The 24,300-nt window shown below is 41.2% G+C and overlaps 1 protein-coding gene across 1 annotated transcript; it reads right to left on the minus strand.

The window, feature by feature from the left end:
• Positions 1-1,381: 1,381 nt before the first annotated feature.
• On the minus strand, positions 1,382-22,832 carry SMPX (small muscle protein X-linked). Its single transcript, XM_006212998.4, has 4 exons — positions 22,609-22,832; positions 18,893-18,953; positions 7,153-7,239; positions 1,382-1,529 (listed from the first exon to the last, which is right to left on the minus strand). Exons 2-4 carry the CDS (start codon positions 18,929-18,931, stop codon positions 1,395-1,397), a joined length of 261 nt encoding a protein of 86 aa, XP_006213060.1. The 5' UTR covers positions 18,932-18,953; positions 22,609-22,832; the 3' UTR covers positions 1,382-1,394.
• Between the last annotated feature and the right edge of the window lie 1,468 nt (positions 22,833-24,300).

A 24,300-nucleotide genomic window follows, 5' to 3' on the forward strand; every position in this document is an offset into this window, starting at 1 on the left:
GGCATAACTTACTAGGACATTTGCAAGTGAATCAGCACAAGTGTGACCCAAGTACCATCCATCACTTATGGGATTGTCTCACAGAATGTCTCTTCTTCATTATATTTACAAAAGACACAATAGGGCCCCCTTGCCATGCTTGTCTTCACTATGCATGTGGTCAGAAGATTTTACCCTAATACCCACAGGGAGTGTGCAGTCTGTCTGGAAGGTATGGGGAGAGGAAGGGGCGAAGCAGTATACTAAGTAAGTGGCAGCAGTCACTTTGAAGTCAGATCGCCTCTTTAGGATGCATGATAGATGGGGAAAATCAGTCTGTCTAAGACTCATCTCAAGAATGGGAGCAATACTGGGTATCACGAAGCTTAACAGAACAATGGATAGAATGCTCTTCCATTGGTATAAGGGCCATTCCATTCACTGGCCCATGGTAAGTGATCAGTATATGTGTCTAGTGTTCAGCACACAGCAGATACTCAATAAATAATGGTTTAATAAATGAATGAGTAGATGAACAAACAAATGAATGGACATTCAGCCAGATAAATACCTTATGTTCCCAGTATTGATTCCTCTCCTCTAGACTTAAACTTCTGCTTAAGGAATAGAATAAACTGTGGGTGGTGGGATTCAGTAATGTTGGATAAAGTAGATTTGCTCCCAGAATCTCATAGGAGAAAGAATGATGACTTGGGCCAATTCCATAAGCCCACTGCTGACAGAAATCCCGTACCAGTCTTCAGGTGGAGGGTGGGGCTGAGCCCCCAGCCTCCCTGAGGGGATCATTATTGAATAGATCCAATTAAAATGAAAATAAAGTCACAGGCCCTGCTTGCAATGCCTCTTCAAGTAGCAGGTACAATTCTGAGCCTACCCTTCCCTCCTTTACCTTCAAAGTCATTACTAGGTCCTCTTGGTCTGCCTTACACACACCTGAGTTACCACCAAACCTCCTCAGCTCCTTGCTACTCTGATCCTCCAGCTTGGAAGCAGCTCATCGCTATTTGGGCATCTGGATGGGGAAACTGAGGCATAGAACGAAGAAGGGCTCCCTGGGCCCTGAGATCAAAAGTTCCTTAAGGCCCCCTACCAAGCATCTTTCCTCTCCCAACCCAACCCTTCCCCAACTAAGAAGGTGACCAGAAAGGGGATGGCAGACAAACATCCTCAATGGCCTTCTGACTGGTTTTGGAACAAGATAGGCCTAAAAGCTTGGCTTTACATGCCAGACAACCTTTGTGCCGGAAAGTTACTGATCTAACTTGAAGGCCTTGAAACTTTAAGTAAACACTTCTGGAATTCCAGACTCCTTTGGTGGAAGTCTGCCTTAAACCATTTTATAGTGGTCTTTCGGGGACAAAGAAAATAGTTTTCCACCCACCTTTTTTTTCCAACTACTGTTCCGCTTTGGGGACATACTTCAGTTCACTTTTAATATTCTGGATCTCCGAAAGGTTGACCGCAGGTCCTGGAAGTTTCTTCGCTCCTGGAATTGGCTTCTTTTCCTCATCTGAAGTGGGAGGAATACCCTGAAGAGAAAGAAAGGAGAGAGAATCAGCTCACTGAAAAAGATGTTTGGTCTCTCTGGGTCATGGACACGAAGCAGAAAAAAATTAAAGCAAGAATAACGTCAGAGTGTAATTCTAGCAGAGTGACTTTTTCTTGTGCTGTTGAGACACCCTCAGAATTTCAAGATCTCCTTAAGTTTGTAGAGGAATAAAATTGGAAGAAGAAAACAAGTCATTTCCCTATTACTTAGAAAACACTAGAGTACTGTTCAGTGTCTGGTAACTAATAAAAATTACCACGAGTTAGAAAGGTTTGTGTTCTAAGAGAGGCATCCTACAAGATCCAATTTAATTTGGTACCATAATATCATCATGCCTGAAAGGTAGCGATTTGTAGACTGTTAGTGCGCGGCTGACTCCAACAATGACTTGGTCCTGGAATTTTCTTTTTTTTTTTTTTTGTTCGATGTGCAGTGGCTGCCAGCCTTTGTTCCAATGACATTTCTGGGAAGCATAAACAAACTGAAACTGATACACGCAGAACCTCTTTGAATATGGGTGAGATAGGATGGAACGTCAGAGGAGACCCAGCTCTTCCCCCCTGCTTTGGAAAGTGTTTTAAATTTCCTGTCATCTTATGTTTGTATGTTGTTGTGGCTTTAGGGCAGAACTACATCCTGTACTTCTTTTGTGTGGCTCCTCCGATGGCTGGTACAGAAAAAAGTGCACAGACTAACTTATTGATTGTGGTTTAGTTGATTAATTCCGAGAATGTACCATAGTGACAAATCTATACCTCAGCATACAGACACCAAACATACATATTAACAGCGACTACGGAACAGTAAGATCAGGTGCTGTGTGCAGCCCCTAGAACTCCAGCTCATTACTACAGACAGGCTTGCTGGTTAGCTCATTTCCCCTGTTTGCTAGCAATGGAGGGCATATTCTCCAGGGCCCTGGAACGAAGGTGTCGCAGGAACATTTGATCTCTGTGGCAGCCACAAGAGCACGCCTCTCGGATCAGTTTCCTGCAGGGAGGATAATTGAATGACAGTCCCAGCTGCTTCACCCTGAAACCCACCAATCACCATGCTGAGGTCACACTTCCCACGGTTGCTCATGGCCAATGACTGAGTGTCACAGAATCCTAAGGCAGGCCGTTCCTGGGAGACCTGGGACTCTTCTGGGAGGGACCTGGGCTCGAGAATTTTCCTTAAAACATCACTGATGTCTAAGATGCTTCTGCCCAACCTTCTGTCCCACTCTCCTTCACCTGCATCACCGTCTGACAACCCTTCCATTTTTCCTTACAAGTTTTTTCCCCAATAAATATTTTACCCGTCTAATCCCCTCTTGAGATCTGCTTTCTGGAGGACCCAAACTAACACAGGCCCCACGTGACACTGGCAGAGCTCCATCTGCTCTGCCAGCAACTGAGTGAACCAGTACAGTTCCAGGAAAAAGAATAAGAAATTGCACGTTTGCCTCAGGTTCAAGCCCTGTGTCCATACGGGTTGCCAGCCTAACTCGGCAGCCCTGTAATAGCCCTTGGTATTAAAGCTGATGCCATGCTTCAAGCTTCCATCTGGCTCCTACATCTGGTTCTCAAATTGTCTAGACCTTAAAGGGAAAAGGAAGAAAGTGTTCGAACTTCCCAAACTTGAACCAATTATTTGGTAGACGTGTTCTTTACAGAAATGTTTTTAAATTGCTTATTTGAGGGGATTAGTAGAAATATAAAATATTGAGGTGCTCTTCTCCCAAATGCTAATAGTTTTTCCTATAGTCATTTTCTTTGAATCTGGCACAGTGCTGATGAAATAGCTAATGTGTCACCCACACGAAATGATAAAGTAATTTGATGTAGGCTGTAACTGTTGTAAATATCTGGAAAACATTGTTTCCCTGGGTCAGTGTAAAGAGCCATAGGACTGGATGCCTTTCATCATGCAGGCACAGTCATCACTTATAAATGCAGATTTAGAAGCAATAGTTCAAACTATTTGTTACACAGCCACTTGGAGGACAAGGTATTCCCAAATGTTCTTTGCTAGGCTTTTGGAGAGAAATTTTAAACAAGGCCATAAAGTTATAAAGTGCTTTTTAAAAAACATGTATATATATATATATATATATATGTATGTGTGTGTAGTGGTGAAATGGAAAATATTTCCTCACTTATAAATGTTCCCATGGTTGTTACGTGGGTAGATCTTAATTAAGAAGCATGAAGGAGAAAAATGTTTCCAATTCCTTCTGTTAAGTTCCTGAGTAAGTCACAGTCGCTATCTTTCTAATATCAAAATGTGCTATATTGGCACATTTAATGCATAAAGCCACTGTGTGTAGTTATGTGTCTGTGCACAAAGATTTATTATGCAAACATACACAGATCAAAGATAACAATATTTGATATTAGGCACTTTCCTTTAAAGTTATTAAAACATCAATGCACTGTGTTTTTTACTTAACAAAGTAAGACTTTTAGCACTTGATTTGATAAGATCACATATAATGGAAAATAATAAGTGGATATATTTAATAAGTAGGTATTAATATATTAACTCAGGAAGGTGGGTTAGTAGTGGTACATATTCTTAACTGAATCTTCTCTCATCTTTTGAAATATAATGTGAATCAGATCCCATTTCTTCTACGTATTTGTTACATAAGAATTATAATAAATTGAGGCATGAACAGGCAGGGTTCCAGATGGCCCCATTTGACTAAGTACGTTCTCTTTTCTTTTCTAAGTAGATATTTGAATTGAGAAGGGACGTGGAAGACATTCTTTGGTTTAGATAAAGAAAGCTTGACAGAAGGCTTATCAGCCCCAGCACCATTCCCAGTTTCAGGAATGGCTGTTGTCAAAGGGAAATGTTCCCCTTTGGGGTGACAGAGTAATCTGTAAAATTTGGCAAAATGGCAAACCATTTTCCAGCTATCTCACCTTCTCTCCCTCTTTACTACCGGATGCCGCACTGAGTTTCCCCCTAAACTCTTACATATGACACTGCAGCCTGATGTGCTCATTATGCTCAAACCCTGAAGACTTAATAATAGCAGCAAACACGTTGCTAGCACTTCTGAGTTACACGTACTCACCCATTTAGTCCTCACATCACCCCTACAAGTCCGGTGCTATTACTATCCCTATTTTACAGTTGATGAAACTGAAGCATGAGGCAGGGGGGAAAGGTAAGAATCTTGCCCAGTGGCTTCACAGCTAGGAGGTAGTGAGACCACAAGTAAATAGTGTGTTTGCATCTTGTAAAGGAACCAAGTGGAGAGGGAAATAATTAACAGAAAATCCAGTGTGCTGTTTTGTGGCTTAGTAATGATGGAATTTCGGTCAAAAGAGAGATTTGGGACGTAGAGTAGGAGCTTGTCAATATCCTTCATCTTATCAATATCCTTCTTGTCAATAGCCTTGTCAGTACCTACTTTAATCACACAGCTGCCTTTTCTTATGCTTACTAGGGTTTGGTTGTAAGGACTTTGTGTCGGGCATGTGCCAAACTCTGGCTGGGCTGAGCGGAGGGTGTGCTCCAGCTCTGTGAGCAGAACAAGGGCTCAAAGAGACTATAGGTGGGTGAGGGACCCAGCCAGTGCGCACAGGCCTTGTCAGGTGGCCAAAGGCTCGTCCTGGCTTCATGCTAGGGTACCTCTTCATGTCTAAGATGGTGTTGAGATTGAGATGGAGGAGCTACTGGCTGTGATAGAGTTGGCCTGTTCTGTTCAGGGATGATCTGTTATGACCTCCACTTTAGACAGTGATTATCTTAATGCAAAGCTAGGCAATGAAACCCAAATCTAAGAAAGTAAGCAATTCCAAGTTTTCAAACTGGATAGTAATAGAAAAGTTTATTCTAGAGAAGAAGCTAGGACGATCGCTACCATAGAGGGAAGAGGAGATGCAAGCCTCCTCAGCATCAGTCAATTTAGTGAGAAAAGAGGGTCAAGCTGCCTTCTGACTGACTGCCATGGTAGCAATGGACACAACTTAAGAGGAAGCACAGGAAGAAAACCGAATTACAGATAAATGGAGGTGAAGGAAGAATTCCTTTCTGCCCTCCCTTCTACCTCCCTATGCCTTTTTCTCACAACCTGCAAAATAATAGGCCCAGGAGTCCTGCATAAAAATTGGATAATTTGATCAGTCCATGAGCAGCCATTCATTGAATACCTACAAGGTTATGCCATGTCTGTTATATTACTGACTCTTTCCTCACAGCAACCCTCAGAGGAATGGAGGGGATTATATTTTGCAGACAGAGACTCAAATACTTGGCCAAAGTCACAGAAGGAGAGCTCATGATCATGAGTTAACTGGGTGGCCAAGTTAGCAGCAGCAGAACTTGAAATTCTGTACCATAAAAGCAGAGTAGGGGTGGAAGGTATAGCTCAAGTGGTAGAGCACATGCTTAGGTTCAATCCCCAGTGCCTCCTCTAAAAATAAATAATAAAACCTAATTACCTCCCCCTTGCCAAAAAATAATAAAATAATACAGTAATAAATACATGAAATTAATTTTTTTGAAAAGCAGAGTAGGGCCAGGTCTTATCAACTTATCAAAATTTATTATTCATCGAGGGTGACTTAGTGACTGAAATTCCAGAATATGGTGATGTCACTCAAATTCTGCATCTCCTCCTTTCAAAAATTATCTTTCTTTTTAGAGGAGGCTGGAATCACTGACTTAAGACCACATCAGGAATTATTTATGGGAAAAAGTTTAGATGCAGGATAACCAGTGTTTTATTAGGAATTTTAAAAGGGTGATAGGTGTAGGTCACCTACAAAAGTTAAAAAAGCCTTTTCACCTTTAAAAAAAATAAAATACAGATTGCAGTACCCTGTGGCTTTACTTAATGCTCCAAGATATGCTTCGAGACATTAACTTTTTTTTTCAGAATCAGACCTTTCCAAGCTTCACCAGAAAAGTCACAATTGAGGAAGAAATATAAACCTATGGAGGGGGATCTAGTCGCTATTTATTGTACCCTCTATTAATTTTAGCTCCCATTTAAAAAGACTGGGTATTTAAATTTGGAGGAAAGATAAAGAATTAGGGGGAGTTAAAAATACAGAAATTGATAGACTCTCTTGCAAGTTCCTCTTTTCAAAGGAAATACCCAGAGATTACGGCTTTTTGTTTGAAGCAACAAGTAATTTACCATGGTTATTACCTGAGCTCCCACTGGAGTTCATCACTTGTCAGAAGCTGTACTGCATACATCCTGCTCGATTCAGTAAAAGCTCAAGAGTGAGAATTTACCAAGCTTTTGACTGTTGCTGGACCAAGAGCATCTGAGAGGTTCCCCCACCACAACCACACACACACAAACACAAACACACACACACAGTCAATCAATAAACTAGTTGTTAAACTCAGCATCTTCAAGTAACTGTGCCAGGCACTTAAATTCGACTGAAAGGAAGTGAGGGGCAGTATATTTCGTGGCTAAATGAGCAAGACAGCCAAAGAAATGTGTATGCTACATGATGCCTCCTTGACCCACATCCACTTGTGCCTTCCTTGTCCTGGAAAGTTGGTCCTCACCTTGCCTCTGCTCCCCTCTAGTCAGGACGTTGGAGGAAAAAGCTAGTGCTGACTTCTGCCAGCTCAGTTTTCCTTACCTCCTCCATTTCCGGAGTACATTCTTTTCTTCTGGGGGGTTGCCCAGCTCCTGGCCGAAAGGCCCCCATTGGGATGTTGATATTTGCCTAAAAAGAGAAAACAGGGAAGATTTAGCTCAAGAAAAGTAAGAAATTGCATTGACCTTCTGAGATGGTGATCATTGTGAGGCAAAACGAATCTGAAAAGTTCATCTTTGAAGCTTTTTACCTTAGGAAAATTGCTGTAATGACAGTACAAAAATATGCAAAGGAGAATTTGACTTCTATTTATTCCAGATCTCTGCTACTCATCTTTAGGTCTGTGCAGTGATTTTATAATTCCCCATTGGTTGGAGGAATTTGAAGTCAGTTTGTTCTGGCTGTTGCCCTCCTGTGGTGCTTAATATTTTCTGCTGTCTGGGATGAGAAAGGAACACATAATGGCAGTAAAGGAGGAAACAGCATTTGCAGAAACCATCCAACACCTTAGCCCTTCTTTGCCCTCCTTCAGATTTACCATGGGAGGGGAACAATCATACCTCCTAAACTGCTTCCTCATTTTCGTAATGTCCTACAGCTATTCCAGCCCTTATTTGGGTCTAAGGTCTCTCTAACTGACACTCTTCTATCATCCCCCTGGCACACCACTGTGTGGGTCAATGCGTAAGGAGAGTGCTGGAAAGTCAAGTTCACTGGTATCCCAGTTCATAGATTCTTGTTCTTTATTAAGATAACATATTAATCTCCATCCACAGTAAACATCAAATACCTTCTAGAAAACATGAATTATGCTAAACATTAAATTATGTATGGAAAATGATGCCAGTAATTCAAATGTGGGAAAGAATATGTAAATTGGAATTTGTCCATATTTCATCTGATATCAAAAGGCAAGAATGTTTAATGCAGACCAAGAACATCTTCCACCAGGAGGATCACTCACATAAAACAAGCATGACAACTCTCTTTTAAGGCAAAATGTAAATTCTTTCCACTTGAGATAAAGTGTTGCCTTATGAGTAATTGGATATGTGGGCTTGAAAAGTTGAAATTGCACTTTGATATTATGAACAAAAATGACGCCTGAGCAAAGAGAGCAAAATATTTTGTTCCCTTATGACTCAGTTTGGACCATTTTGCTACCACACCAAACAAAATTATTAGGAAGTGTGTGGTAAGATCCATTTGAAACTGCCCGACATGAGCTCTGTTGCCAAGAAAATGTTTAACTCAAGACACAGGAAGTATCCAGTGTCTGTGTTTCTGCAACATGGCGGATCTATGTTCTGCTCTGGAGAACAGGAATTGACTTTTTCCATATAGGGGCTTTAAAACTTCCTTCCCTACTAGAATGATGCTGATCCCACAGAAAGGAAACAGATCCAAAGTGTTTGTGGCGGGTATCAGGAGAGGTACATCACCACTCCTAGGGCCAACAAGCCAAGAAGTATTTTGGTCAGTATGTATCATATATGCTAAAATATAAGTGTAGCACACTTTTAGAGGGAAGCACTTCAGAAAAACTAAGGCTGAGCCTTCTATGCTATTCTTCTGCTTAATGGAAATATTAGGTGACCTAGAGTGGGAGGAGAACGCGGCATAAGACAAAGGGGAAAATATGTCTTATCTGGTGGCAAATATGGTAGCATGCTTCATGAATTCAAAGATGCACCTCTTTTAATATCTCTAAAATCAGCCTGTGTCTTGCAACCAATGATATTTTACATTTTTAATGGGCACATTTGTTTTATTTCTTAGCAGAACATAAAATAATGGTATATTACAATTGACAGTGTCTTGGATGAAATATTTTTTTCTAGGGTCCTGATATTTATATTTTTCCAGGGTCCTGAAATAAGATCAAAACAATGTACATAAGACTCACAGAAGATGATGTATATTGAATCAATAACTATTTCCATTACTACAGTTTGGACGAAAGAGGAAGGAAGTTGATATGGGGACTATTTGGAAGAAAGTTAACCAGCTGAAAGTTTAATTAGATCACCATGATCCTGACCCATTTATTAAACATCTACAGAGGGCATTTTCCTAATGGAAGTTCAGGTTAACATATTGTTTGTGAAGATTTAATTGCTAAACTAACCCATTTAATCAAATGTGTATGTCCGATGGCAGGCTGTAGTTTTCAGTAAAGGAACATGTAAAGGTCATGTAGGACACTGTATTGTAAAGCACATGCTATGGAAATACCACCTTTTCTTGCACAGAGATTGATTTTAGCCATGCATGTAGCCCCTCCATGGGAGGCTATGGTAGTGAAAGAGCCCAATGCTAGGAGCTTCTACAGATTCTCTGTGCTTGAAAAAGTGACAACTGCTGTGGGTCTCATCTTCCCCATTGATTTAATATGAATGGTAGGTTTCCTTAATTGTTTTCAAACCTTTTGGCCATGGAACCCTTCCTTCATGTAAAGTGTTGTCAGAATATCTGAAATGCAAACTAACTGGAGGTGGAGCTGCTCTGGCTAAGGTGGCAGGGAGCCCAGACCCCATCTGCTTCCCCAAGCCCCAGGCCATGAGCAGTTCCTTGGAACTTGGGGGCCCAATCTGACAGCCATTGAAAGCGATCATCCCTAAGCAGATGAGTATTGACATGCATTTAAAATGTTCGCTCTGCCCATTGTTAAGATGTCTGTAATTTACTTTAAACTACTTTAGCATAGACACCGTGATATTTTATACCCACAGGTTGGTTTAACCTGCAGCTCCAGGGAACTCTATTGCTCTAATTGGGAGTTCAACCTTCTGGGGTGGTTAGGTGGTAAAATATCACTAAGACCACATTCCCCAGATTGCTACTGCAAGTGTTTTCTTTTTTTTTTTAATTGAAGTATAGTCGGTTTACAGTGCTGTGTTAGTTTCTGGTATGCAGCATAGTGGTTCAGTTATACATATACATATATATATATTCCTTTTCATACTCTTTTTCATTATAGGCTATTACAAGGTATTGAGTATAGTTCCCTGTGCTACACAGTAGGATGTTGTTGTTTATCCATTATATGTATAGTAGTTAGTATCTGCAAATCTCAAACTCCCAATTTGTCCCTCCACCTGCCCTGCTTTCCCCTCTAGTAGCCAGAAGATTGTTCTCTGTGTCTGTCTGTTTCTGTTTTGTTCATTTAAGTTCATTTGTCTCATTTTTTAGATTCCACTTATCAGTGATATCATGTGGTATTTTTCTTTCTCTTTCTGGCTTACTTCACTGAGTATGACAATCTCCAGATCTTTCCATGTTGCTGCAAATGGCATTATTTCATTCTTTTTTTATAGCTGAGTAGTATTCCATTGTATATATACCACAGCTTCTTTATCCAGTCACCTGCCAATGGACATTTAAGTTGCTTCCATGATACTGTAAGTGTTTTGTTCGCCTTATCTCCACCAACACCTGAGGCTTTATTATTTGAAGAAATGTCAGAAATAGGTGAAATAGTGGGATGAGTATTCGAAATGGCTTTTATTGATGAAGTTGGAGGAGGAGGTTAAGATATGCAAGTTGGTCAAAATATTTAAGAGATAATTCCCACCCTGCTGAACAGAGTGTAAGAATCTTATGCCTACAGCTTGTATCTTTGGAGACAGAGCTCAGAGAAGTGATCCCCGATGGGCTGGTCTCCAGCCATCGATAATGAGGATTTCCAGCCGGCTGCTGCCAACTAGCGGCAACAGAATCACTACCTGCCTCATAGGAACCTTTTATGCAAACTGGCACCCATTCAGAACACTTAAAGGAACAAGAGCTGAGGCATCATTCAAGCTCACAGACAGGCTGTATGAATGGTTTTATGCTTGTTTGCTAACAAATGTGTGTTTAACAAAGTGGCAGAATTGGGTTGGGACTAGCTTTCACCTTAACCTGGCGGTGAGGTTGTGGGATGGTAACATCTCCTCCCCCATCTACCGCAAACTACCTTATCCACCCCAAAAACCACAGGATTCAGCCTAGCTTATCACTACACCTTCATCCTCACAACGTACTTCTCAGGTTCAGACCATCATCTTTGTTTTATTGGTAAAGAAACTGAGCCCCAAAGAACTTAGGTGATTTGCTCAAGGTCGCACAGACAGTTCAAGGAATAGCCTGGATTCCCAATCGAAGCTGCCTGACCTTAGTAGGGACAGACTTCCTCAACTCTGTCGGACTCCTCTCCAAAGAGTTGTTTTCTCTTGGCCCAAGTTAGCTCTAGCCACTCTAACATTCTCTAAACTATCTCTAAAATTGCAGGCTTGTACCTTGAGAATGGCCTTGGGAAAGGCACACGCAAAATGGATAATTCCAGAATCGGTGTCCCAAAAAAGCCACAATGAAAAATGAGCCATTAACTCACTGACTTGATGCTTTTTCATCTTTAAGGCATCACTCAAGAAACCAGAACGTAAATGGGTTTTTTGACAGCAAATATTGACAGGATCCAAAGCAGCCTATGAACGTGTCACGTAACCATTCATTAATGTACACATTAAGGGAGTGTTGGTGGACTACTTTGTAAATAATTATATACGTCATTAATATAATTGTGGGGCAGTGATATTTGAGTGAAAAATTATAGAGTAAATCACAGCCATAAGAAAAATTCCTTATAGCATGCATTTGATAGAAATATGTAGACCGATAGCTTTCTGTTTTTATTCCATTGGCCAGAGAATTAGTGTCATATTCTTGTTCCTTTCACTGACTTGCTCTGTTTGAACACAAATACCTTCTCAGTGACTCAATTTTTCCATCTGCAAACTGAGCATGGTATTTGGTACTCAAAATGGGTTTGAAATACGAGCTACATTTTTACGAAAGAATAAACAAACATAGAAATCAATGACGTGGAGTTGATATAAGATTGGTCTTCCTTCTCTATATAGATTCTGTATAAATGTAAAGGAAGCAGGCTTTTGTTTTATTCCTTTTGTAACACATTCCCTTGTATTTTTTCCTCTCCTTGAGATTTATTCATCTTAGATGTTTTTAAATATGCCCCTGACGCAGGAGACACAGTGCATCACTTTCCCAAGCTGTACGTAATTTGTTACATCTGCGAAGTTGGAAATGGAAAAAATCTACTAGATCATCTTTTGCCAGAACAGGATACAGTTCCCTGATAATAGACCTATCTGATGTGAAATGAATACTACACTTGATCTCACCAGGTGAAGAAAAGCAGAAAGAATTCCCTGTAAGTTAATTCCACTACTCCCTTAATTATTTGTATTGTTCTCCTGCTTGGCTCCAGGCTTTGAGCCAGAGAATTCTGGAAACAATATTCCCTCCATAGCCGCTCCCGTGTGACTTACAATGGAACGACATCTTTTCCCAGGGAGCTGGATTCTGATAGCTGCCAGCCACTGGGTACCAACAATCCCACTCCACTTTGCTTTCCAGAGCCATTGTTCGCACATCTCCCCTCTACTTTTGGTCCCCACTCCGTCTCTCTTTTTAGTGCTGAGACTTTGGGAGTTTCCTCCCTTTGCCTGTTTGTCTCTGATGACCCCCTACTGGTTCTATCCTTAGTTTTCAAAGGTCTCCAGCAGCTCCGGCCAGAGTCTATAGCTTCCCCCATGTTTTTCTCCCAGCCCTGAGCAAAGGAACCCCTATAGCGTTGCATTTTACAGTAATTCTTTCTGAGCTTTCCTATTCTTATAGTCCGAGTCCTTCTCTGAATGCAGCAGGATAGGGCATTTTGAGATTTCTAGCATCTTCACAGAAGACTTTCATAAAGAGGTTTGTTTTCTCAATAGCTAATTAAAAATAAGATTTCTTATTTGATATATTAGGCTAAATTAAGAGGACACACACATGCCAATTAAAATATATCCAACCTATTTTAAAATAAAATTCTGTATCACTAGACTGCATAACTTCTTTGTCTTTAGGGATGCTAGAAATGTGAAATGGATTCGGAACACACAAAACTTTCCCACTCAACACAATTTTGAGAAACTCCCACTCAGTCACTGTTCTTTACCCATGATGTTTCATACTGAAAGGTTTTCTTTCTTTCTCTCTCTCTCTCTCTCTCTCTCTCTCTCTCTCTCAGTTCTCAACACTTTTTGTTCTCTTCAATAATTTCCTGAATGACTCAATTGTAGTCTTGTCATCCAGGGAAAAGCAGTTTTCAGGGATGTCCTGTACAGCTATTAAGATAATATGTACAATTGGTTGGAGGCAAGTTATATTTCTGAAGCACTTGTGAATTTCAGCCTCAAAAAATGACATCTCTTAGTATAGGACTGCTTGCCTCAGAGCACCAATATGGAGCCCTGGGTGGAGCAGTGAAGATCACCAGCTGGAGGGAACACTAGAGTCAGACTGCTATGAGTCAAGTTCTGACTTCAAAGGAAACAGCATTGGAAATCATAAACAGTGTATTATAGTGGCTTACCTAAGAAAGGAACAGTAGACCCATGGTCAAAGAAAAAGCATGTAGCAAAAGAAAGTTCACTTTTTATCTTTTAAATTTAAATAAAATAGTAAAGGAAGGCATTATCACCATTATTTTTGACTTTAATAAATGTATTTGATTAACTGTGGGTGGTGATAGTCTCTTCTTTGTACCAAGGATTGTCATTCCTGAAATCTTTTTTAAACTGGAAATTCTAAATGGGTTAGAGTCCCTAACACCTGTCTGTAAATATTTTTGTCAGGCTGTTTTCTTCTTCCATGGAGCCCTTATGCCCTGAGCAATGGAAGGCGGAGGAACAATGATATAACGGGTAGGGAAGGGAAAGAAGTACTTAAACTTGGGGCATCAAGATGTTCTGTTCTACTCGTGGACTAGTTAACAATGGAAACTTCCCACAATAAGAAGCCACGTACTCACTAATGATGCAAGGCTCATAGATTCATTCCTCTAACATGGATGATACAGGAGTTAGGTTTAGTTTCACAAGTGGCTTGATTAAGTCACTTAAGCAGAGAAATAGGAGTCAGTGGCCATGGTCATTTGTATTTTGAGACCATGTTTGTCACTGAGTCACTTTACTTTGTACTTTTCACTCCTAGCCAACTTACATTTAAGATGACTTTAATCAGTGTAAGCTATTAGCTTCTTGGCTGAAATGCTGATACCCTTTCTGAATGTTGGTTGAGGGCTTTAAAAGGGAAAAACCAGCATCCATAAAATGGTAATTGTCCCTCACGTAGCCTTGGTACTTACGATCACCCTTTAGAGGGTCTGCACCCACTCCTCCATCCCCAGTCTCCATGCTGTGGTGGAGATGGTAAATAATGAGTCTAGACAGTATGGCAGAGTGGTTCCAAACATGGGCTTTGGGATCAGGCAAGTCAGGTTCAGTTCCTGACTCTCCTACTCACATTCTGTGTGATCCTGGGTGAGTTCTTTGGCTTCTTCAAAGCCTTCTTTATAATCCATGGAAATCCCATTGCATTATGCCAAGTGCCTAGTAAACCCTGAAGAAACTGTGACTATTATTATCATCCTAATAATAAACCTTAGAAGTTATTCTTAAGAAGTTCCTAGACTATTAGAAGCTGGACAGAGGCTTAGAGATCATTTAATGCAACACTCCCCCTGCCCAGTGCTTTGCAGCTCACGTGGACCAAGGGGGTGAAGTCACAGAGCAGAGCTAAGACTAGGACACAGGGCTCTTTTCCATTCAACCATGAAACTCTCAGATCTCATGGGAGAGGACAAATAATACTCAGCTTACTTTGATCAACAGTGGGGAGAAAGGGCCAGTGATGACCCAGAGAACATTGGCTCTGGGGAGGCCTGTGGTAGTTTCCAAAGGGGGTGTGTTCAGGAGGAAGGGGAAGGACAGGCTGGTGCTGTCAGTGGCCAGAGTCACTTGGTCTCATTAGAGAGACTTACTGAGCAGATCACTGATGGAATTAGATTTCCTAGCAATGCTAGCTTTCTCCACCACCTGTCATGTCAAATTCTTTCATCTGAAGGAATCAGACCCACTGTGCCAAGTGTGCTGATGTTACCTTGGTTGCAACTCCATTCCTATCAACAGTGGGGTTTAACAAGCAGCCTTCAGAGTACAGAACTGGGGTCAGCAAACCATGGCCCATGGGCCAAATTCAACCTGCCACCTGTTTTTGTAAATAAAGTTTCATTGGCACACAGCCACACCCATTCATTTATGTATCGCCTGTGGCTGCTTTTGTGCTGTAACTGCAGAGTTGGGTACTTGCAACAGAGACCCAATCATCTGCAAATCTTAAAATATTTACTCTCTGGTCCTTTACAAAAAAGGTGGGCCACCTTCTGGTATAGAGCCTTAGCTGCTTAGGAGACAAAGGCCCTCTCCAAGCTATGGAAGGAGCAACTGATTTCTTCAGGATATTTTTAATACCCTTAGCATAAATGAGATTTCATTAATATAAGTGAAAAGAAATATAGACTTAGATAGAATCCCCTTTACAATTCCAAGGCCATCTCTTCTTCAATGTGAATGTGAAAGGCAACCGTCCATCCTCTGAGGGTAGGTCTGGTTCTGGCCTTCCTCTTATTCTGGGGCACGGAGGAGATGGAACCATCTCTTAAGGATTTTGTGTGCTGTCAACCAGGCACTTGCCATGCATGATTTTGTGTATTCATTGTAACAATCCTAATAAATAGTATGATTGTCCCCATTTTACAGAAAGGTAAACTAAGGATGAACCAAGGTCACAGGATAAGTGAGTGGCTGGGTAGAGATTTGTAACCATTAGGCTCCATGTTGTCTGATGCACATAGATGCAGTAATTCAACTACCTATGCCTGACTGTTAGAAGTATGATTGACAGTGGCTTAAATTCACTCAATCCAGACAAAATAGAGATCTAAGTCATTACCTTTAGAAGTCTGTGCTGCAAAATACTATCCTACAAGATACTCATTTAAATGATCCAATATGGTTAGAAAACATTGCATATATCACCGCCTGCTTGGAAATGTATGAAGGCATTAGCAAGTTATAGACTCTGAGAAATCCTACAGTAAAGATCCTAGTAGTAGTGTTTCCCAAACACTTATTATCACTGAGCCCTTTAATTAACAACACCCCATCAAACTAGTATCCCAGGAGATACACTTTGGGCACTGTTGAACCAGAGGATTACGATGATGATAATGGATGATAATGGCTAATGTTTATTGAGCAATTCCAGTAAGCCAGACACTGGCCTAAGCATTTACATGCATTCATTCATTTAACCCTCATGAGGAAACTGAGGCACAGAGAAAAAACAACTTACCCAACATCACACAGATAGTAAGTCCGGGAAACCATGAGCTCCTCAAACTCATGGATCAGATATCAATTCATCTTTGCATAGCCTACACATAGTATGTTGCCTGGAGCAAAGTATGCACCCAGGAAATGACCATTGAACTGGATTTGAGATAAGTTTCTAATAAAAAGAAGTGACTAGAGTGTATTGAATAGAACATTTAAGGTCTTTAAGTAGCATTCTACAACGAGGGTACTCTCTCATTAATTGGGGTCTCTATTTGTTTCTGACAAGACCGTGCCCTAGATAATGTTCCTACCATAAAGCATTTTGTGCAGCATAACCATTTTCATATTTTTTAAATAGACTGTACTTCAGGTTAATGCAGAGGTAACAGGAAAATATCAGATAGTGCAGATCCCATTTAGCTACAAGAAATAATATTTTCATTTGAAGGTACATTAAATTAGGCTTTCTGTGTGGCATAAAACATATTGAAAGAGGCAATACCACATCCATAAGGAAGCACTGTATTGCCTTTGTTGGTAGAGTGGATGGATTTTTTAAAAAATGCAGTATAATAACAGCTATTGAAAACAGTCAATAGCAGCTTTTTAAATATTACAGTCCTAAAAATATAAAGGTCAAAATTAGTAGCTAAAATACTGATGGATTCTCAGTGTAGATTTGAGGAAGGCCAGGAAGCACTAAGGAAGAAAAAGTAATACACTTCCAGCTTTAAAAGGAAGAGAAGAAAAGGCAGCCTGAGAGAAGACTATGTTTTTGTGTCCTGCAAAATCAAAAGGAAATTTTATGTTTAGCTCTTTGGGAGCTTCAAATGCAGTGATGAAATGGTATTATTTCTCATCACTTTAACATAGAGCATTCATGAATGATAATTTTTACAATAACAGCTTGACACTTAATGAGGGCTCACTGTGCTGTTTTAAGCATCTTATACATGTAGCCCTAGGAGGTTTGTACCATCCACATTTTACAGATGTGGAAACGGAGGCAGAGAGAGAAAGTAGGTGAAGTAGTTTTCCCATGATCTCACACTAGTACAAAATGGATTAAGGATTCAAACTCCAGTAATCTGGCTTCACAGCCCATGCCACTAACAGCTCTACATACTGGGTAAAAGAGAAAGTTCAAAGGCTCAAGGATGCCCACAGAGCGGAAGGGTAGAGCTCAGGTGGTAGAGCGCATGCTCAGCACTCAGGAGGTCCCAGGTTCAACCCCTGGTACCTCCTCCAAGCAGAAATCGGTGAAGAAACCTAATTACCTCCCCCTCAGAAAACAAACAATACAAGGATGCCCACAGGTCTGGGAGGCAAAATGAATTCCACTACCAACGTCAGGGTCCCTCAGAGACTCACTAGGTGGACACCAGAGGGCCATACGTGGCAGTGCAGAGATAAGTCCTTGCCAGTAGTCCCTTTTTTGGTGGTTTGTTCACTGAAAGGTTTTCAGAGATTGTTATACATCTTTGCCACTTAAGAACCCCATCCATTTACAGCTCTATGTTAGTCATGAGAGGTAAAGACCTGTCCCTCCACCCACTTCCACCACCGATGTGTGCTAGGATTCCTCACCCCACAACCAGACCACATGCATGCCCCTTCAAAATATGGTCAGTTGTTTATGAACAGGTTTATGCTGTGGTGGTGCATCAGACCCTAGATATTTGGGAACTGCCATATGCTCTGCAGTATTGAGAAAAGTCCAGGAAAGGGAGAGGGTAGAGCTCAGTGGTAGAGCACATGCTTAGCATGCACGAGGTCCTGGGTTCAATCCAGTACCTCCATTAAAAAAAAGTCCAGGAAAAAAAAAGGTTAAAAGTTCCTTTAGAGAAAGTACAGATGGCTCCATGTTGATGAAAAGGAAAGATGCAATTTTACAGTAAAGCATTGTGCCTAGCATCTCAGTGTGGGAGCCACTTGAGAGATAAACACAGAGCCCTTAAGAGAAAGAACAAATTACGTACTGAGTGAAAACAAATACTGAAAGTTTTCCCCAGAATTGTATTTGTGTTCCTTCTTGTGTGTGACACTTTAGTCAGTTGAAACAACTGAGGAATTGGTTTGCTGGGAGGAGACATAATAGCATACAGACTTTAAAAGGTAAATACTCAAGCCTTGGGAAGAACATTTGTCAAGACAAGGATGTTATTTAAAGAAAGATGTGTTCTAAACAGATGAGTCACCAAACTCAATGGGGTATAAGAATGGAAATTGAATTTTTAAATTTTTATCCACGAGCATATCAAAACCTTGTGCCTCAAAAAACATACCAGAAAGCATACGCACTACATTTTTGTAAAAGATCATTTAATTCTCATTCATAAACTTTGTCTTACAATTCAGAACAATGACACAAAAATAGCTCCTCCCTTCTTAGTTGTACCTGACCAGCCTTATATACTCTCTTATACCTTACACGAGTCTTTCTTTCCTTCTTGACGTTAATCATCAGTTAGGAGTGAACATTCTCAAAAAGTCTGATTTATTAAACAGACTAGAAGATGCAGAGCTGATGTTAAAACACAAATCTGCCTACTTACCTGGATGGCTCTGACATTGGAAACTGGCTGTTTCGACATATTCGTGCGGTCTTTCTTATCCCTAAAAAAACAAGTAAGAAACTGTTAGAGGTGGCGGCATTCTGATTCTCAGTCTTGATAAATTAGAATTTAACTCCTGATTCAACTGGGCAGTCACCCCTTTCACTGGCCATATATTCTTTCAGCCTCAGTTTCCGGTTACTTAGAGACTCCTTGCCAGAGGCTCAGGGAGAGGGAACACTAGAGCTCGGGATAAATCATTCAGGAGGAGAAATGCTGAGATGCCTCGCCCCTGATGCTAACGATAGGCAATCAGAAACTTGAAAGGCGCTATCATCTCCTGCCCTGCCCTCCTCCCCCCCTGCCAAGAGCAGCGAAGCAAAGAGGTTGTGGGAATAAAACACCTTTGTTTGGGGCCTCAGAAGCTTTCCGCTCGAAACTGAACTTTTGATCTCAGTTGTTGCCTGGACTGTGCATCAGTCCATCTGGAGCACCTCTCCTCCTTCGAACACCCAAAGAGAGGGGGTCTGTACCACATTCCTGCTAGTGCAATGCTGCCCGCTCGCTGTGCATGTGTCTGTTCTGCCCAGAGACCTGTGGGACGCTGGGAGGACGTGGCCACATCTCCCTGCTCCGTGTGTCCAGAGCCTGGGCTCTGTAAACCAGGCAGCCGGCAGGCAAGCCTCCCCTGTCTTCTTTTCTTTAAGTGAACCGTCTCAGAAGGCAAATAGGACTGATGTGACCATGTCAGATCCCCAATATGTAGCAGTGCTTCGTTCCCAAAGGTCCTTTGCTTTCTTTCAGCTCGTGAGACCTGACTTCGAGCCGGCTGACTAGAGATGTGGTTTACTGGGGCTCAGGTTGCTATAGCTTGGCCTATTACGTGTCAACAGGACCGAGTGAAAAAGTTTGAAACTCAGTGAATTAAAAGCATGCTGCTTTTTGGGGATTTGTTTTCTGGGGTTTCTTTATTTATATATATATTTTTAAAGCATGCTGCTTTTTAAACCCAAACTATAATCCGGGTTGACTAGGGTTTCCTCTCTTGACTGATGTAGAAGTGTGAGCTAACTGGTGATAAATGAACAGACAGAGCAGTGTTGGCATTTGTCACAAGTCCCATGTGCGTCAGTCCATCTAGAGTATGTCTGTCGACATCTCTAGGCCCATTTCGTCTTCCTTAAATGTTACCTGCTTCACAGGTTGTGGTAAGAATTAAAACTACATAATGTTCCTGCAAATTCCTTGTGAACTATAAAGCATGATGCAAATATTCATCATTTCATTGCCATTGCTTTTAGCTAGTAACTTTTTAGTCATTATACTGGTCTACAGCTCTCAGTACAGAGTAAGAATTGATGTAGTAATGCCTCACAATACTTTAGAGATAAAAGATCTGAGAACTCTGAAAAACTTTTTTTTTTGAGATCTTTAAAGTCTTAGGCTCTATTATATGAAGTTGAACAAATGTATAATTTTATAAAATCTCTGTAATTAGTATCCACCTATGTAGTCTTTGGAGTCACATACATGAAAACGATGGGTTTTTTTTAAGTTTCACCTGAATATTTTAGTAATATAGAAATACAGTCTCCGTGCATAAGGGTAGAATTATTTTCAACATGATTAAAAAATGAAAAAGCACTAACAAATTGAACAATCAAGAATGCATTTTGCTCTGTGGTATGTTTCCAGTAGGTTACTGTCTTTCCTGCAGTGTCGAAGAGTCAGTGAAGGATTTTTAATTTTTGGATCTAGGACACAGCTCAGTTGCAAAAGGAAAAGCTTCATAGTTTAATTTTTAATGTTTCTGTTCCTCAAAAGCTATTAAAAGTCATGCAAAACAATGAGTCTCACAGGACTTTTAATATCTCATCATATAGTATTCACTGTATGTGTACAATTAAAGTTTAATATGACTTGGGAACTTAAAAGAAATATTGTACATCGATTAAAAACGTGCAAATTAGGAATTTCCTTATGGCATTACAAAAGCAAGTTGAAATGTAAAAAACAAAAGCTCAGGCGATAAATGATTGTGTTTATACTGCACTGATTTTTGTAAAATTAGACTGACTTTGTTTTTTCACTGAACTACTGGATTGCTTTGTATTTTGTGGACCTCTGAGCCTAAGAGATGGGTAGTTGGGCCTTGTCTCCAGTATAGCTTTGGTATAATCTCATTTATGTACAAATTCCTTCTTAACATGTATGTCAGCCTGCGAGAGAGACACCTCCAGAAAGTTGGTCAGATACCAGCTCTCATTCCTTGCAAACAGGCTAGATAACATTTGCGTAAATCAGTTCTGCAGCCATTCCTGCTGTCCTCATTATTCTGAGAGAAATCAGGGCAAAGCACACTGATGAATAAAAATAGACAGTGTTCCCTGGCTGTTTCCCTGGCCCTGCGTTCACCTCCATCACGGATGCAGGGTGTAGAATGCACCTTCCTTTATCTGCACACCCAGTCCCTGGACCAAAAAAGAAAGCTATGCCTTAGATGCACAACTCCACTCACACCGGGGCCACAGCTTTTCATCCAGAGAGGTACTCTTTAAAGCACTCTATTACTGTGTCTCTTGGTTCTGGCTACAATTTAGAAACATGGAAAGTTTGACCAGGCATAGATTGACTTTTACAAAGCCTATACTGTAATGGAAATGCTTGCCAGCTTAGCATAGCTGAGTTTTCCTGGCAGTTCTGCAAGTCAGTGGGGATCTTTAATGGTCTGTATGCTGAGTCATGTACATTATACCTCTGCTGGTAGTTGATTGGACAGCGTCTCATATCTGACTTCTAAATAAGACTCTTTCACTTACTAACAATTTGTCAACATTAATGTCGCTAATTTAATGAGAAGGGATTCAGAGGAAAATAAATGGATAGCTAGAGAGAGGGGGCTTTGTTTGTTCTTTTTAAAGGTCAATGAAATGGCTACCGCTCAATCTCAAAGGGAATTATCTTCTGTCCTGCAGCTAAAAATAATTCCTGAGAAGGGTGTAGAAAGATGTTCAGCTGTCGGAACTAACTCTATTCAACTCTGCCTGAGCTATGCCGGGAGGGAAGAGGCACTCAGTACTGCCATGTATCAGAGTCTGGTGCCCACACAGAGGGAGGCAGGGCTGCTGCCCTCCACCCTGCTGGGAACGGGGAACACTGCAGTCACAGGCTTTTGAAAAGATGGGTCTGGAGTATTAATGGATCTATATGTTGATAGCACTTTATCATTGAGGCTAAGTCTGGCGCTTAGGGAGAGGAGAAAAGTGTTCTAAACTTGTGCTGTGTTAACAGCTCTGGCAATAATTTGCACTTAGGTAAGCCAAAGAGCTAGCATTATAGCTTTCCTCTGCCCCCAAATTCTCCTGATAATTTCTAAGCTTACAACCCGAATCAGTCTGCAGGTGACCAACTGGCACCCTTGCCATAAGAATCAAAGTGACATAAATGTTCAGGGTAACAGTCATCGTATCTGGACTGTGGAAATTTTCTTAAAGTCACTATCAATGAAAACTCCCTTTAGTTCAGCATTTTTTCAACCTCCCCCTCAAGCAGTTTATAAAACAGAAGCAGCAACATCACCAATGAACAGTGAATTTACAGGGAAGCTACACCCACTGGTTACAGTCCTAGAAAGTTGTAAGTAGCCACTTTGAGTTAGGTAGCAAGAAAATTTCCATCAGAAAGCCCAGTTGTCCGAGCTGGGTCCTCCTGCTTACCTGCTTTAGATATTTGTTTACTGCCTAGGGAAAGTCCCAGGCAGCCAGGTGCCGGAATACGAGGCTCCTCAGTGAGTGGAAGGGACGCCCGGTGTCCTCTGAGCTGCGATCTCAGTCCCGATGCTTTTCATGTGGCTGAAATAGCTCAAGTGCTCGGCGCCTCACCCAGTATTGAGAGCTGCTCCCAGCTCGGGGCTGGAGGGGAACTCGGTTTAAGGCTAAGTGTTCAAGAGAATTCCTGTCATAGCTCACAGTTGTTCTTCCTAAATATAGAGTTTGATACAAGCCATACGCCACCTCCAAAAGGCTTGACCGTGCTGAAAGCAGGGCTCAAATATCAGCCGGAAGGTGGCTGTGGAATCTTCCTGCCCTCCTAATCTTCCAGAAGATGCTTGGCTGCATTTTCTCACAGATTCTGAGGGGGCACGGTGAAGTTCAAAAAGCAGGGAAAGTTTCTATAGCTTTATTACGTGGAGGCCAGAAGACGAGGAGTGTTGAATAAAAATTGGAGAGAGGTGGTGTTGGCACCGAGGGGGCCCTGACACCAAACAATGTTTGAGTCCTAGCTTGGTCACTTAGGAGCTGAGGCTGTCACTTCATAATCAGCACTCAATAAATAGTCACCAAATGTTGATAATTGTAATATTACATTGAACTACATCCTCCTTTTTGTAGGTCAAAAACAGTCACAGATCAACAGACTCGTGTGGTCCCAGGGCTCAGAGTCCTTGCACTCTCTGCTCTACCACCTCTACTCGTGGCAATGACTTTGGCCCTAGAGCACATGAGACAACAGAACAAAACAAAGAGAAAATAATCTGTTTTAAGCATGACAGAGGCCAGGACCAGGTATGACACAAAACACTTTTTAAAGAGAATACTGCCAAATCCTAAAGCACATGCTCATTATTTATAACACTACTTTTAATTTTTTTTTACTTCTCTTGTCTCTAAAATTATTTTTATATAGAATGTCCCATCAGTAGAAGGATTAAACAAAGTGGGCTCACTTATAATTCATCTGATGGATGAAAATGACCCTATGTCTGAGTCCCTGACAGCACGGTCATCTGCTGACCTATCACTAGCAACCATCGACTGCTAGTCCTCTCGTTACACGAGGCAAAGAAGCTCTGATCTGAATGAGCCCCTGAAGTTGGGTGTCTGTTCCCTGCAGCTGAATGCATTCCAAATGCTTGATTTCAGGTCAACAAAAGGAAAACCAACTTTCTGGCAGCTTATGAGGTCAACAAGTAACTGTGGCTCATCTCAGTTTGGGGTTCATCATTAAGTTCTGTTCATGTGTTGTTTAAAAGAACTGTGTCTTCAAAATTCAGTTTAGACATCATGCTTTGAGGTCATATGGCACTGAAGGTGAGTTACTTACACACTGAGGAAGAGAATATAGTTGACACCTTAATATTTCCCCAGATGTTTGGCTGCATCCATGTACTCAGAGCTCTTCACTAGACAAGAGGTGGCATCACTCCATGGATGAACAACAATGAGCCTTTTTTGACCCCTTGCCCTGCAGTCAGCCCATAAATTTTGCCACAGTCTTTTCACCCCCAGCGACCCCTCAGTAGCTACTGGTGTTGTGCATGTCAGGGAAGGTGCTCCTGGCAGCAGTGCCTTGTACACAGGGCTGGCCCAACATGGATGTGGCTGCCTCTGTGTGAAGAGCTGAGGTGA

Source organism: Vicugna pacos, chromosome X (genome assembly GCF_048564905.1).
Source record: "Vicugna pacos chromosome X, VicPac4, whole genome shotgun sequence".
Lineage (NCBI taxonomy): Eukaryota > Metazoa > Chordata > Mammalia > Artiodactyla > Camelidae > Vicugna > Vicugna pacos.

Excerpts from the sequence above, each read along its gene's own strand:
- SMPX (XM_006212998.4), bottom strand. The coding sequence starts at position 18,931 with ATGTCGAAACAGCCAGTTTCCAATGTCAGAGCCATCCAG. Across the intron at positions 7,240-18,892 it reads CCAATGTCAGAGCCATCCAG|GCAAATATCAACATCCCAAT; the intron begins GTAAGTAGGCAG and ends TTCTCTTTTTAG. Across the intron at positions 1,530-7,152 it reads GTACTCCGGAAATGGAGGAG|GGTATTCCTCCCACTTCAGA; the intron begins GTAAGGAAAACT and ends CTTTCTCTTCAG.